We start from the raw sequence: 13,616 nt of genomic DNA on the forward strand, positions 1-13,616 counted from the left end.
GAGAAATCAGTTCTGCTTAGATGAAGAACTTGAATGTTGTAACTGTAAAAGATTAGTACCCTGACTCATACTTCTTCACCAGCACCACTTCTAAATTTGCCATATCTTGAATTCTGCTTGAGAAGACAAATTTGTTGATAATGGGCCTAAATTCCATAGTCATTCAAGTTTGAGGGTTCTAATGCTGATTGAAAAACCAGCATTCCTCAAAAGGTCCTCTCTAAGCATATATTTAATACTAGCTTACCCCTGCCACATGTTGCTGTGGTGCTGCATGCCCTTGCAACACATGGAGTGTTATGGAGTGTACCCTCACTCCCTAGATTTGTGTTTTTCTTTATTAGAAAAATGAATAAATCCTTACCCTGCTTATCTTATAATTTTGCCCCTTCCCCTTATGAAGCAAGACATAGCCCTTAACTATATATAAAAATACAATAAAACTATAATGGTAAAATTTTCACTATACAAAATGCAAAGTCTCTAGTAATCAGACCTATATTTCTTTGCATTTTATCAATTTCATGACAATGTTTCAAAACTGTCATGTTTATTCACCAATTAAGAGTGAGTTCCACAATGTCATAATAACTTCAGAGGTTAAATCCTTACCACTTTGAGATTAGATCCTCTCCACTTCAATGCAATTTATTGAAATTGACAGCAAAAAAAAAAAAAAAAAAAAAAAACAGGATAAAACTGTGGTGATGCTCTGCCAACACAAATAAAAGTAATTTTTGGAACAAGATAAGCTGGTAACAATCCAATCCTTTTGAACCTGACTTCATTTTTATGAATATGCTTGTTTTCGTTTGGAATCACAACCAAAGCTATATAGTGTCAAAATTCAACATTTAAAGTTTATTCAACATTTAATCTCCCAAGCATGCTAATGCACATTTTAATTGAAAATTGATATGTCAACCATTTTTTTTTTTTTTTTTTTTTTTTTTTTTTTTTTTTTTTTTTTTTTTTTTTTTTTTTTTTTTTTTTTTTTTTTTTTTACAAAAAATTGATCCACCACAACTTTGCTACAACACATGCATTTTTGTGGAAAGACAATGAAAATTGTCATAAAAGCTAATATTTTAATGGGAATTTCAGGGAAGAAGATGCACAGCTGCCACTTACTCTAATGATCCCAACAGATTTCTAATTTGAATTCAATATTTGAATTCTAAATTGAATTCAACATTTTTAGTTTCTCGTGTGACTTACTTTTACAGTGACCAGCAACAAGGCAGGCAGAGAATCAGTGTAAGTGTCAAGACTAGATTTGAAGAATCTGTATCTGACATATGGACATCTAAATATTACCTACTTGCATGTTAGAAAACCTTCTGCTTTGTTTGTGAATACATCAGACATAGAACAATCATGTATCTAAAAGCACTTGGATGAATAAACAAAAAGAAAATGTCACTTTGATGGTACTGATATCAAATATATATATATACACACACACACACATATATATATATATATATATATATATATATATATATATATATATATATATATATATATATATATATATATATATTAAGTTTTAAAATGTATAATAAAACGGATGATTTTGATTTTGAAGTGATTAGTTTCCCATTCCCTGAAAGTAATATACACTCAAATATCACGTATTCAGCGTTTTTCTCACAGTTACTTCGTTATGCAAGGATTTGTAGTAATTATATTGATTTTAAAAATAGATGTAAAATCTTAAGCCAAAAATTGATATCAAGAGGTTTTTCTGCAAATAAATTAACTTGGCAATTTAAAAAATTTAGTTTTCATTATAACGAACTTTTAAATAAATATCAAAAGAATTATCTAGAAATACTTAAAGAAATTTTTAACTAATTTCGGAGGTTCGAGAAATGTTGTCACAGCGCCATTTATTTTGAATTGTGTTTCTAATTGAGCGAATTTTTTTAAAAAATTAGCCACATGGTAAAGATGAATTCTATAATTGTTTAGTTCATTCAGGTTTTTTGCAGTGTCAGTATTTGTGATTTGGTAAAATTTATAATATTTAGTTTACCTATTGTTGCTAAAGGGAGGGATATATTAATAGGATAAGCTTGTTTTGGTTTTACTTGGTTGTTTTACATTTGCTGTTTTTTTTTTTCATGGGCATGTATTTTGGGGGTGATACCTGACGCGGGGATGCCATGGATATTCTGTGGTAGCCACAACACTGTGCTGGGTAGAGAATTTAGAGTGGCGAAACCCTATATAGGCCAGTGTATTCTCCTGATGAGCCCTTATGTTGGGTGTTGCCTCTGAATTATTTGTCTATATTATTTTTCTATTGTTTGGTAAATGATGACTTATACTTATTGACGACATGACTGCCTGTCCATGGATTATTCTTTATGGTTGATTGTGTGTGGCTATGCTGTTTGACCTATGTGATTGTATGGATGAGTAGGGTTAAGGCCTCATTCAAGTGCTGGTCTATATTAATCACTAATTTAGGAAAACAGTCTTCCTTTTCTCCTTCTGTCTCTTTTTTTTTTTTTTTTTTTTTGTGTGTGTTTGTGCTGTAGCATTGGTGATTTCTCTTTTCATGATATATATATATATATATATATATATATATATATATATATATATATATATATATATATATATATATATATATATATATATATATCTTCTATATATATAAAAATAAGTTGTTTGTGGGTTATGTCTGTCTGTCTGTCTGTTGAGTGACATCGTGTTTGTCCGCATATGACGTCTGAATTATTTCACACTAATACAAAAGAAGAAAAAAAACTAAAAAAGGTAAAAACTACAAAAAAAACTAAAAAGAAAAAAAAACTAAAAAAGCTAAAAAACTAAAAAAAACTAAAAAAAAGGTAAAAAACTAAAAACTAAAAAAAAACTGAAAAAACTAAAAAAGGCAAAAACTACAAAAAAAACTAAAAACTAATAAAAAAACTAAAAAAGCTAAAAAACTAAAAAAAACTAAAAAAACTAAAAAAAAACTAAAAAAACTAAAAAAAGGTAAAAACTAAAAAAAACTAAAAACTAAAAAAGAAAAAAACTAAAAAAAGGAAAAAACTGAAAAATAAAAGAGTAAAAGAAAACTAAAAAAAATATGAATAAAAATAAAAAAAAAATAAAAAAGATAAAAACTACAAAAAAACTAAAAAGAAAAAACGAAAAAACTAAAAGAAAAAAGGATAAAAAACCAAAAATTTTTTTCATCATATAATATGACGTCTGAATTATTTCATCATATACCAATTCAAAAACGAATGTATTCAAGCCGATGTAGCTGAGTTGATAAGGCGTTATGTTCCAGGTTCTAGGTTCAAGAGGTTCCAGGTTCGAACTTTGGCTTTAGCATTAATATAAAAGAAGCAAAAATCTAAAGAAGGTAAAAACTACAAAAACAAGAGCTAAGAGCTCATATGGCACTTGTGACGAGGCGAGAAGAGCTAAGAGCCAAGAGATCATATGGTATGAGCTCTAACAAAATTCTATGAATCAATAGATTGATTTAAAACGGAAAATAAGAGGCTTAATGCCGGTCAAGATTTAAAATAAGAGCTCTGAGTCACAAAGTCCTTCTAAATATCAAAATTCATTAAGATCCGATCACCCACTCGTAAGTTATAAATACCTAATTTTTTCTAATTTTTCCTCTCCCTTTTGCCCCCCAGATGGTCGAATCTAGGAAAACGACTTTATCAAGTCAAATTGTGCAGCTCCCTGACACGCCTACCAAATTTCATCGCCCTAGCACGTCCAGAAGCACCGAACTCGCCAAATCACTGAACCCCTCCCCCCAACTCCCCCAAAGAGAGCGAATCCAGTACGATTCTGTCAATCACGTATCAAGGACATTTGTTTATTCTATCCACCAAGCTTCATCCCGATTCCTACACTCCAAGTGTTTTTCCAAGATTTCCCCCTCCAAATCCCCACAATGTCAAAAGATCTGGTCGGGATTTGAAATAAGAGCTCTGAGACATGAATTCCTTCTAAAAATCAAATTTCATTACGATCCGATCATCTATTCGTAAGATATAAATACTCCAATTTTCATGTTTTCCAAGAATTCCGGTCCCCCCCTCCAACTCCCCCGAATGTCACAGGATCTGGTCGGAATTTGAAATTAGAACTTCAAAGCACAAGATCCTTCTAAATATCAAATTTCATTAAGATCTGGTCACCCTTTCGTAAGTTACAAATACCTCAATTATCAAAATTACCCCCCCCCCCCAATTCCACCAAAGAGAGCAGATCCGGTCCAGTTATGTCAGTCACGTATCTTAGACAGGTTTCTATTCTTCCCATCCAGTTTCATCCTGATCTTACCGCTTTAAGTATTTTCTAAGATTTCGGGTCCCCCAACTGCCCCCCCCCCCCAACTACGCTTGATCCGGTTGAGATTTAAAATACGATATCGGAGTTACGAGGTCCTTCTAAATATGAAGTTTCATGAAGATCCGATCACTCCTTCGTAAGTTACGTCATTTTTCTTATTTTTCAGAATTACCCCCCCCCCTCCGCAATTGAGCAGATCCGTTCCAATTATGTAAATCACGTATGCAAGGCTTCTGCTTATTTTTCCAACCAAGTTTCATCCCAATCCCTCCAATCTAAGCGTTTCCCATCATTTTAGGTCTCCCCACCCCAAACTTCCCCCAATGTCACCAGATCCGGTCAGGATTTAAAATAAGAGCTTTGATACACGATATCCTTCTAAAAATCAAATTTCCTGGATATCCAATCACCCGTTCGTAAGTTGAAAATACCTCATTTTTTCTAATTTTTCAGAATTAACCCCCCCCCCCCAACTACCCCAAAGAGAGCGGATCTGTTCTGGTTATGTCAATCATGTATCTAGGACTCGTGTTTTTTTTTTCCACCAAGTTTCATCCGATCCCTCCACTCGTTGGAGGTGTTTTCCAATTTTTAGGTTTCTCCCTACCAACTCCCCCCCAATGTCACCAGATCCGGTCGGGTTTAAAATAAGAGCTCTGAGCCACGATATCCTTCTAAATATCAAATTTCATTGAGATCCGATCACCCGTTCGTAAGTTAAAAATACCTCATTTTTTTCAGAAATACCCCCCCCCCAACTACCCAAAAGAGAGCGGATCCGTTCCGTTTATGTCAATCATCTATCTAGGACTTGTGTTTATTTTTCCCACCATGTTTCATCCCGATCCCTCCACTCTAAGTGTTTTCCAAGTTTTAGGTTTCCCCTCCCAACTCCCCGCCCCCATCACCAGATCCGGTCGGGATTTAAAATAAGAGCTCTAAGACACGATATCCTTCTAAACATCAAATTTCATTGAGATCCGATCACCCGTTCGTAAGTTGAAAATACCTCATTTTTCTAATTTTTAAGAATTACTCCCCCCCAACTACCCCAAAGAGAGCAAATCAGTTCCGATTATGTCAATCATGTATCTGGGACTTGCGCTTATTTTTCCCATCAAGTTTCATCCCGATCCCTCTACTCTAAGTGTTTTCCAAGATTTTAGGTTTCCCCCCTCCAACTCCCCCCAATGTCATCAGACCCAGTCGGGATTTAAATAAGAGCTCTGAGACACAATATCATTCCAAACATCAAATTTCATTAAGATCCAATCACCCGCTCATAAGTTAAAAATACTTCATTTTTTCTATTTTTTCCGAATTAACCGGCCCCTACTCCCCCCCCCCAGATGGTCAAATCGGGAAAACGACTATTTCTAATTTAATCTGGTCCGGTCCCTGATATGCTTGCCAAATTTTATCGTCCTAGCTTACCTGGAAGTGCCTAAAGTAGCAAAACCGGGATTTTAGGTTTTCCCCCTCCAACTCCCCCCAATGTCATCAGATCCGGTCGGGATTTAAAATAAGAGCTCTGAGACACAACATCATTCCAAACATCAAATTTCATTAAGATCCAATCACCCGCTGATAAGTTAAAAATACTTCATTTTTTCTATTTTTTGCGAATTAACCGGGCCCCCACTCCCCCCCCAGATGGTCAAATCGGGAAAACGACTACTTCTAATTTAGTCTGGTCCGGTCCCTGATACGCTTGCCAAATTTCATTGTCCTAGCTTACCTGGAAGTGCCTAAAGTAGCAAAACCAGGACCGACAGACCGACAGAATTGGCGACTGCTATATGTCACTTGGTTAATACCAAGTGCCATAAAAACTAAAAAGAAAAAAAAAAAATCTAAAAAAGCTTAAAAACTAAAAAAAAACTAAAAAAAGGTAAAAAACTAAAAAAAAAAAAACCTAAAAAAAGGAAAAAAACCCATAAAATAAACTAAAAACTAATAAAAAACACTAAAAAGAAAAAGAAAAAAACTAAAAAGCCTAAAAAAAAGGTAAAAACCAATAAAAAAAAAACTAAAAAGAAAAAAAGGGAAAAAATTAAAAAATTAATTTCATCATATACCAATTCAAAAACGAATGTATACCGGGATGACGACCGGGACACAGGGAATATAAATGACGACCGGGACGCAGGGACACAACTACAACGGTGACGCCGGGGGCACAGGGGGGATATATAGATGACGACGGGGACACAGGCAATGTTCGATTAGCAATCACCATCAACAAAGCTCAAGGGCAATCATTAGAATCATGAGGTATAGATCTGAATATGGATTGTTTTTCCCATGGACAATTATATGTTGCATGTCCAAGAGTCGGTAAACCTGACAATCTATTTATATGCACAGACAATGGGGCAGCAAAGAATGTTGTATATTCACAAGTTTTACGTCGTTAAAAACATAAATTGACTTTGCATCCAGTTGAACTTTATCCTTTTCAATCTTAGACATCGTGACGGATGAAAACTCGGAACAATCTATATATATAAAAATAAGTTGTCTGTGTGTGTGTGGGTCTGTCTGTCGGGTGACGTCATGTTTGTGTGTCGACTGACGTCATGTTTTCAACTGACGAAATTACAGACCGGGACATCGGGACACAAATGACGACCGGGACACCGGCACATAGGGAATATAAATGACGACACTCAAAGAGAAAGCGACCGGGACAAAAGGAATTCGATTAGCAATCAACAAAGCACCGGGACACAAATGACGACCGGGACACAGGGAGTATAAATGACGACCAGGACATAAGTAAAAAAAAAAAAAAAAACTAAAAAAAGGTAAAAACTACAAAAAAAACTAAAAAGAAAAAAAACTAAAAACTAATAAAAAAACTAAAAAATCTAAAAATCTAAATAAACTAAAAAAGAAAAAAAAATAAAGGAGAAAAACAAAACTAAAAAACGAATGTATATACAGACCGGGACACCGGGATACAAATGACGACCGGGACACAGGGAATATAAATGACGACTGGGACACAGGGACACAACTACAACGGGGACACCGGGACACAAGGAATATAATATATATATATATATATATATATATATATATATATATATATATATATATATATATATATATATATATATATATATATATATATATATATATATATATATATATATATATATATATATATACCCCAACCCAACACCTAGTTGGTGGGGGCGCATCGCGCGCCAACAACCCCCCCCCCCCCCCCCCAGCGCCCCCCGCGCGCGTAAGTCGTTACGCGCCATATTAGTTACGCGCCATTGTAGTTGTGTCCGTATGTCCCACCTGTGAATATATATATATATATATATATATATATATATATATATATATATATATATATATATATATATATATATATTATATATATATATATATATATATATATATATATATATATATATATGTTTTTAACTACGTAAAACTTACGAATATACGACATTCTTTGCTGTCCCATTGTCTGTGCATATAAAGTTTTTTATTAGTTACGCGCCATTGTAGTTGTGTCCGTATGTCCCACCTGTGAATATATATATATATATATATATATATATATATATATATATATATATATATATATATATATATATATATATATATATATATATATATATACATATATATATATATATATATATATATATATATATATATATATATATATGTGTGTTTTTAACTACGTAAAACTTACGAATATACGACATTCTTTGCTGTCCCATTGTCTGTGCATATAAATAGATTGTCAGGTTTACCGACTCTTGAACATGCAACATATAATTCTCAATGGGCAAAACAATCCGTATTCAGATTTATGCCTCAAGATTCTAATGATTGCCCTTGGGCTTTGTTGGTGGTGATTGCTAACCGAACATTCCCTATGTCCCCGTCGTCATTTATATATCCCCCTGTGCCCCCCGGCGTCCCCGTTGTAGTTGTGTCCCTGTGTCCCGATCGTCATTTATATTCTTTTTAGTTTTTTTTTGTTTTTACTTTTTTTTTTAGTTTTTTTTTCTTTTTTCTTCCATGTGTCCCGGTCGTCATTTGTGTCCCGGTGTCCCAGTCTGTAATCTCTCTTTGAGTGTCCCGATCGTCATTTATATTCCCTGTGTCCCGGTCTGTATATACATTAGTTTTGAATTGGTCTTTTTTTTAGTTTTTAGTTTTTAGTTTTTTTTAGTTATACCTTATGATTCTAATGATTGCCCTTGAGCTTTGATGGTGAGTTGATGGTGATTGCTAATTGAACATTCCCTGTGCCCCTGTCGTCATTTAGATATCCCCCTGTGCCCCCCGGCGTCCTGGTCTTTTTTTTTTATTTTTTTTTTTGTCGTTTCTCAGACCTAGAACCTGGAACATAACGCGTTACCAACTCAGCTACTCGGGTTTGAATAAATTTTTTTTAGTTTTTTTCTTTTTTCTTTTTAGTCTTTTTTCTTTTTCAGTTTTTAGTTTTTTTAGTTTTTTTTATTAGTTTTTAGTTTTTCTTTCGTTTTAGTTTTTTTTCGTTTTTACCTTTTTTTTAGTTTTTTTTTTAGGTTTTAGTTTTGTAGTTTTTACGTTTTTTTAGTTTTTTTTTCTTTTTTAGTTTTTAGTTTTTTAACTTTTATTAGTTTTTTTTAGTGTTCTAGCTTTTTTAGTTTTTTTAGTTTTTTTTCCTTTTTAGTTTTTTTGTAGTTTTTACCTTTTTTAGTTTTTTTCTTCTTTTGTATTTAAGGTTCGTAAGGTTTGAACCTTGAATCTCTCGAACCTAGAACCTGGAACATACCGCGTTACCAACTTAGTTACATCAGCTTGTATACTTTCGTTTTTGAATTGGTATATGATGAAATAATTCAGACGTCATATGCGGACAGACAGACTGACAGACAGACAGACATAACCCACATAGACATGACATTACGGCCCGTGTCTTCCAGCAAAAGTTGAAATCACTGATAAACTACATAGTAAAACTTGAAGTGTTTGGGTCAGTGCGATGCTGGATGTACTCAGTGGAATGGCAAAAACGAGGTTTGTCACACGCACATATACTAATCTGGCTACATAAAAAAATTACTTCGAACAAAATTGATGATGTGATTTCCGCTGAAATACCTGATGAAAATGTCGATAAGGGGCTACATGATATTATTGTAAAAAATATGATACATGGACCTTGCGGTGCACTGAACGAAAATTCACCATGCATGGCCAAAGGAAGGTGCACAAAGCAATATCCTCGACTTTTAGTATCAAACACAATTACTGGCAATGATGGTTACCCACAATATAGAAGAAGATCTACTGAAGATGGCGGTAAAACAGCAATAATAAAGAAGCGTAACGGTACCACCATCGAAGTAGATAACCAGTGGGTTGTTCCATATTCCCTGTTATTATCAAAAACATTTAATGCACACATAAACGTTGAATACTATAACTCCGTAAAAGCAATCAAATACATATGTAAATACGTCAACAAAGGCAGTGACATGGCAGTTTTTGGCTTGCAGCCCGGAATCAAAGATATCGACGAAATCGTACAATATCAGGCTGGAAGATACATAAGCAGTATTGAAGCTGTTTGGCAAATTCTTTCATTTCCGATGCATGAACGTAGTCCAGCTGTTGTTCACTTGGCGGTACATTTACAGAATGGTCAACGTGTTTATTTCTCGGAAACCAACGTGCAACAAAGAGCCCTGAATCCACCGGATACAAAGTTAACCGCTTTCTTTTCGCTTTGCAAAAATGATTCTTTTGCAAAAAAACTGCTGTATACTGAAGTGCCTTCGTATTACACGTGGAATACTAAAAATAAAGTATTTGAACGTCGAAAACAGGGTAAGTCAGTCGACGGCCAACCTACCATCTTCAAAGATACCACGATAGGAAGACTCTACACCGGTCACCCCAATCAACATGAATGCTTCTTTCTACGCCTGCTTTTGGTGAATGTACCCGGTCAGACATCCTTTGAGTATTTGAGAACTGTAAACGGTACTATACATAACACTTACCGTAGTGCATGCCAAGCTCTGAATTTATTGGAGAATGACCAACACTGGGATAACTGCATCAATGACGCATGCGGAACGTCAACTCCAAGTCAAATTCGCGCATTGTTTGGCATCATTTTAACAACTTGCTCTCCATCAGCTCCTACAGAGTTATGGGAAAAATATAAGTCAAAAATGTCCGAAGATATACTCCATCGAAAACAGTTAGAGACGTCAGATATGACTTTTGATTTTACATCAGAAATTTATAACTACGCTTTAGTTATTATAGAAGATTTGTGCGTACGTATGGCAAACAAACCCCTTCAGGATTTGGGAATGCCTTCACCTAACCGTATCGCTGCTGTTTCGACATGTGTAGAATTGGATCGTGAACAAAGTTACAGTACGAGTGATCTATTGTCGTATGTACAAAATAACATTTCCAAGTTAACGTCGGAACAAAAAGACATTTATGATACGATAATGCATTGTGTCGATAACAACGTTGGAGAAATTTTCTTTTTGGATGCGCTAGGAGGTACTGGTAAAACGTTTGCGATAAAACTGATTCTGGCATCAATTCGATCAAAAAATGATATAGCGTTGGCAATTGCGTCGTCCGGAATAGCCGCAACATTGCTGCCTGGTGGAAGAACTGCTCATTCCGCTTTGAAATTGCCTCTGAAGTTGCATTCTACAGAAACTCCCACGTGCAATATTTCCAAATCATCTGGGATGGGTAAAGTATTGCAGCAATGCAAACTTATTATTTGGGATGAGTGCACAATGGCACACAAAAAATCACTCGAGGCTCTGGATCAATGCTTGGAAGATTTGCGAGGGAAGTCGAAACCCTTTGGCAGCAGATTAATATTGCTTGCGGGAGATTTCAGGCAAACATTACCTATAATACCTAGATCAACTCCTGCAGACGAAATGAATGCTTGCCTGTTAAAAAATTCTAATTTATGGGCACACGTAAAAACATTAAAATTAACTACAAATATGCGTGTCCGATTGCAAAACGATGACTCTGGTCAAACATTTTCAGATCAATTGCTGGCAATTGGAAACGGAAAGCTCCCAGTAGACTCAGTTTCAGGACGTATACAACTACCTGCTGATTTCTGTAATTTAGTGACGTCCAAAAATGAATTGATTGAAAAAGTATTTCCGAATATTCTAAAAAATTATAAAAATAATAAATGGCTAAGTGAAAGAGCGATTCTCGCACCCAAAAATATAGACGTCCACGAAATCAACAATATTGTTTTGACCAAGATTCGAGACCAGGCAGTCCTTTACAAGTCAGTCGACACAGTTTTGGAACCAAATGAAGCGTTAATTATCATCTGAATTTTTAAATTCCGTGGATCTTTCAGGGTTTCCACCACACGTGCTACAACTAAAAATAGGCGTACCAATAATACTTTTAAGAAATATCAACCCACCAAAGCTTTGCAATGGCACGCGACTTGCCGTAAAAAAAACAATGGGAAACCTAATAGAGGCCACAATCTTTACAGGGCCTTTTGAGGGTGAGGCTGTTCTTATTCCTCGCATTCCCATGATTCCAGCGGATCTGCCTTTTCAATTTAAAAGATTGCAATTCCCAATTCGATTAGCATTTGCAATCACCATTAACAAAGCTCAAGGTCAATCATTAGAAAAATATGGTATAGATCTTAATACTGATTGTTTTTCCCATGGACAATTGTACGTTGCATGTTCGAGGGTCGATAAACCTGACAATCTATTTATATGCAGCGACAATTTGACAGCGAATAGTGTTGTATATTCGCAAGTTTTACGCGGCTAATTTGTATTGTATCTATCTATCTATCTATCTATATAAAAACGAGTTGTGTGTATGCATGTTTGTTTGTTTGTAAAAAGAGCGTTTGCATATGACGTCATTATTAGTACATACGGCTTTGTATATGCACAGACAATGGGAAAGCCAAGAATGTTGTATATTCGCAAGTTTTACGTAGTTTGAAACACATATATAAATCTATCTATATTCACAGGTGGGACACAGGGACACAACTACAATGGCGCGTAACGACTTACGCGCGCGGGGGGGCTTGGGGGGGCGCGAAGCGCCCCACCAACTGGGTGTTGGGGTGGCGCTTCGCGCCACCCCAACAGCTAGTATATATATATATATATATATATATATATATATATATATATATATATATATATCTATGTATATATATATATATATATATATATATATATATATATATATATATATATATATATAATATATATCTATCTATGTATATATATATATATATACATACATATATATATATATATATATATATATATTATATATATATATATATATATATATATATATATATATATATATATATATATAAATATATATATATATATATATATATATATATATATAATATTTATATATATATATATATATGTATTACTTTTCTGTATATATGATATTTTTCTGTATATTAACACCATCTAAAAAATCATTAAAAAGTTTATAAGTAGTAAAAGAGATTCCACTAAATTAAAGCAGGAATTTCTGATTTTTGGTATTTTGAAATAACCAGTTTCTGTCTTGACACTATGGTTTTGTAAGTATAAATGAATGTTTTATTTACTTTTTCAGAATGTTGATCTTGATTTTTTTTTTTCGCTTTCAGTATAACTCAATTGACAGCAGTCCTCTCAGCCAATATGTTATGCACCCTTTCTGGAACAGTGTTGTCAAGGTAGGCAAAGTCTCATCACAAGATATACTTTATAGGCTAGTTTAGTGAGTACAGGAAATGCTAAGGGAAAAAAAAAACTCCACCCAGCATAGATGCTATAGAATTGAAAAATAAAAGGTCACAAAATATTGTATCAGCTAGACATCCATTTCAAATAGATGGTTGAAATCTCTCTATTTTCTTTCTTGCTCTTCTTTTATTTTTTTTAAAGTTGCATGGCCATCTTGCTGCTGTCTTATGTAATAATATACCTTTTGTTTCTGATCAATCAACTTATCATCTCTGTACTTCCAACAATTTAGAGATTCTTCACACTTCATCAGTGAGGTCTGACTTCAATCCTCTGACAAATTGCATCAGTATCTGGAACATGCTCCCAGAGTTTGCACAAGGCTGTCACTTGTTTGGTATGTTCAAAATGATGTTAGAGAATGATGTCTCTGCATTGAGTTGGATATTTAATTGAGTTGGTGAAATCATGTGCTACCCCTTATCATGCCTAGCTTGTCATTTTTGGGGA

General features: G+C 34.2%; 1 protein-coding gene across 1 annotated transcript in view; it reads left to right on the forward strand.

Annotated features, from left to right (window-relative positions):
• Window positions 1-13,616, forward strand: part of LOC136031141 (ethanolaminephosphotransferase 1-like) — a 67,817-nt gene that overhangs the window by 17,054 nt on the left and 37,147 nt on the right. Inside the window, exon 2 of the mRNA XM_065710461.1 lies at window positions 13,028-13,096. Within this exon, the coding sequence (XP_065566533.1) occupies window positions 13,028-13,096 (69 nt within the window). The remainder of the gene's footprint in view (window positions 1-13,027; window positions 13,097-13,616) is intronic.

The sequence above is a fragment of the Artemia franciscana genome, chromosome 9, assembly GCF_032884065.1.
Source record: "Artemia franciscana chromosome 9, ASM3288406v1, whole genome shotgun sequence".
NCBI lineage: Eukaryota > Metazoa > Arthropoda > Branchiopoda > Anostraca > Artemiidae > Artemia > Artemia franciscana.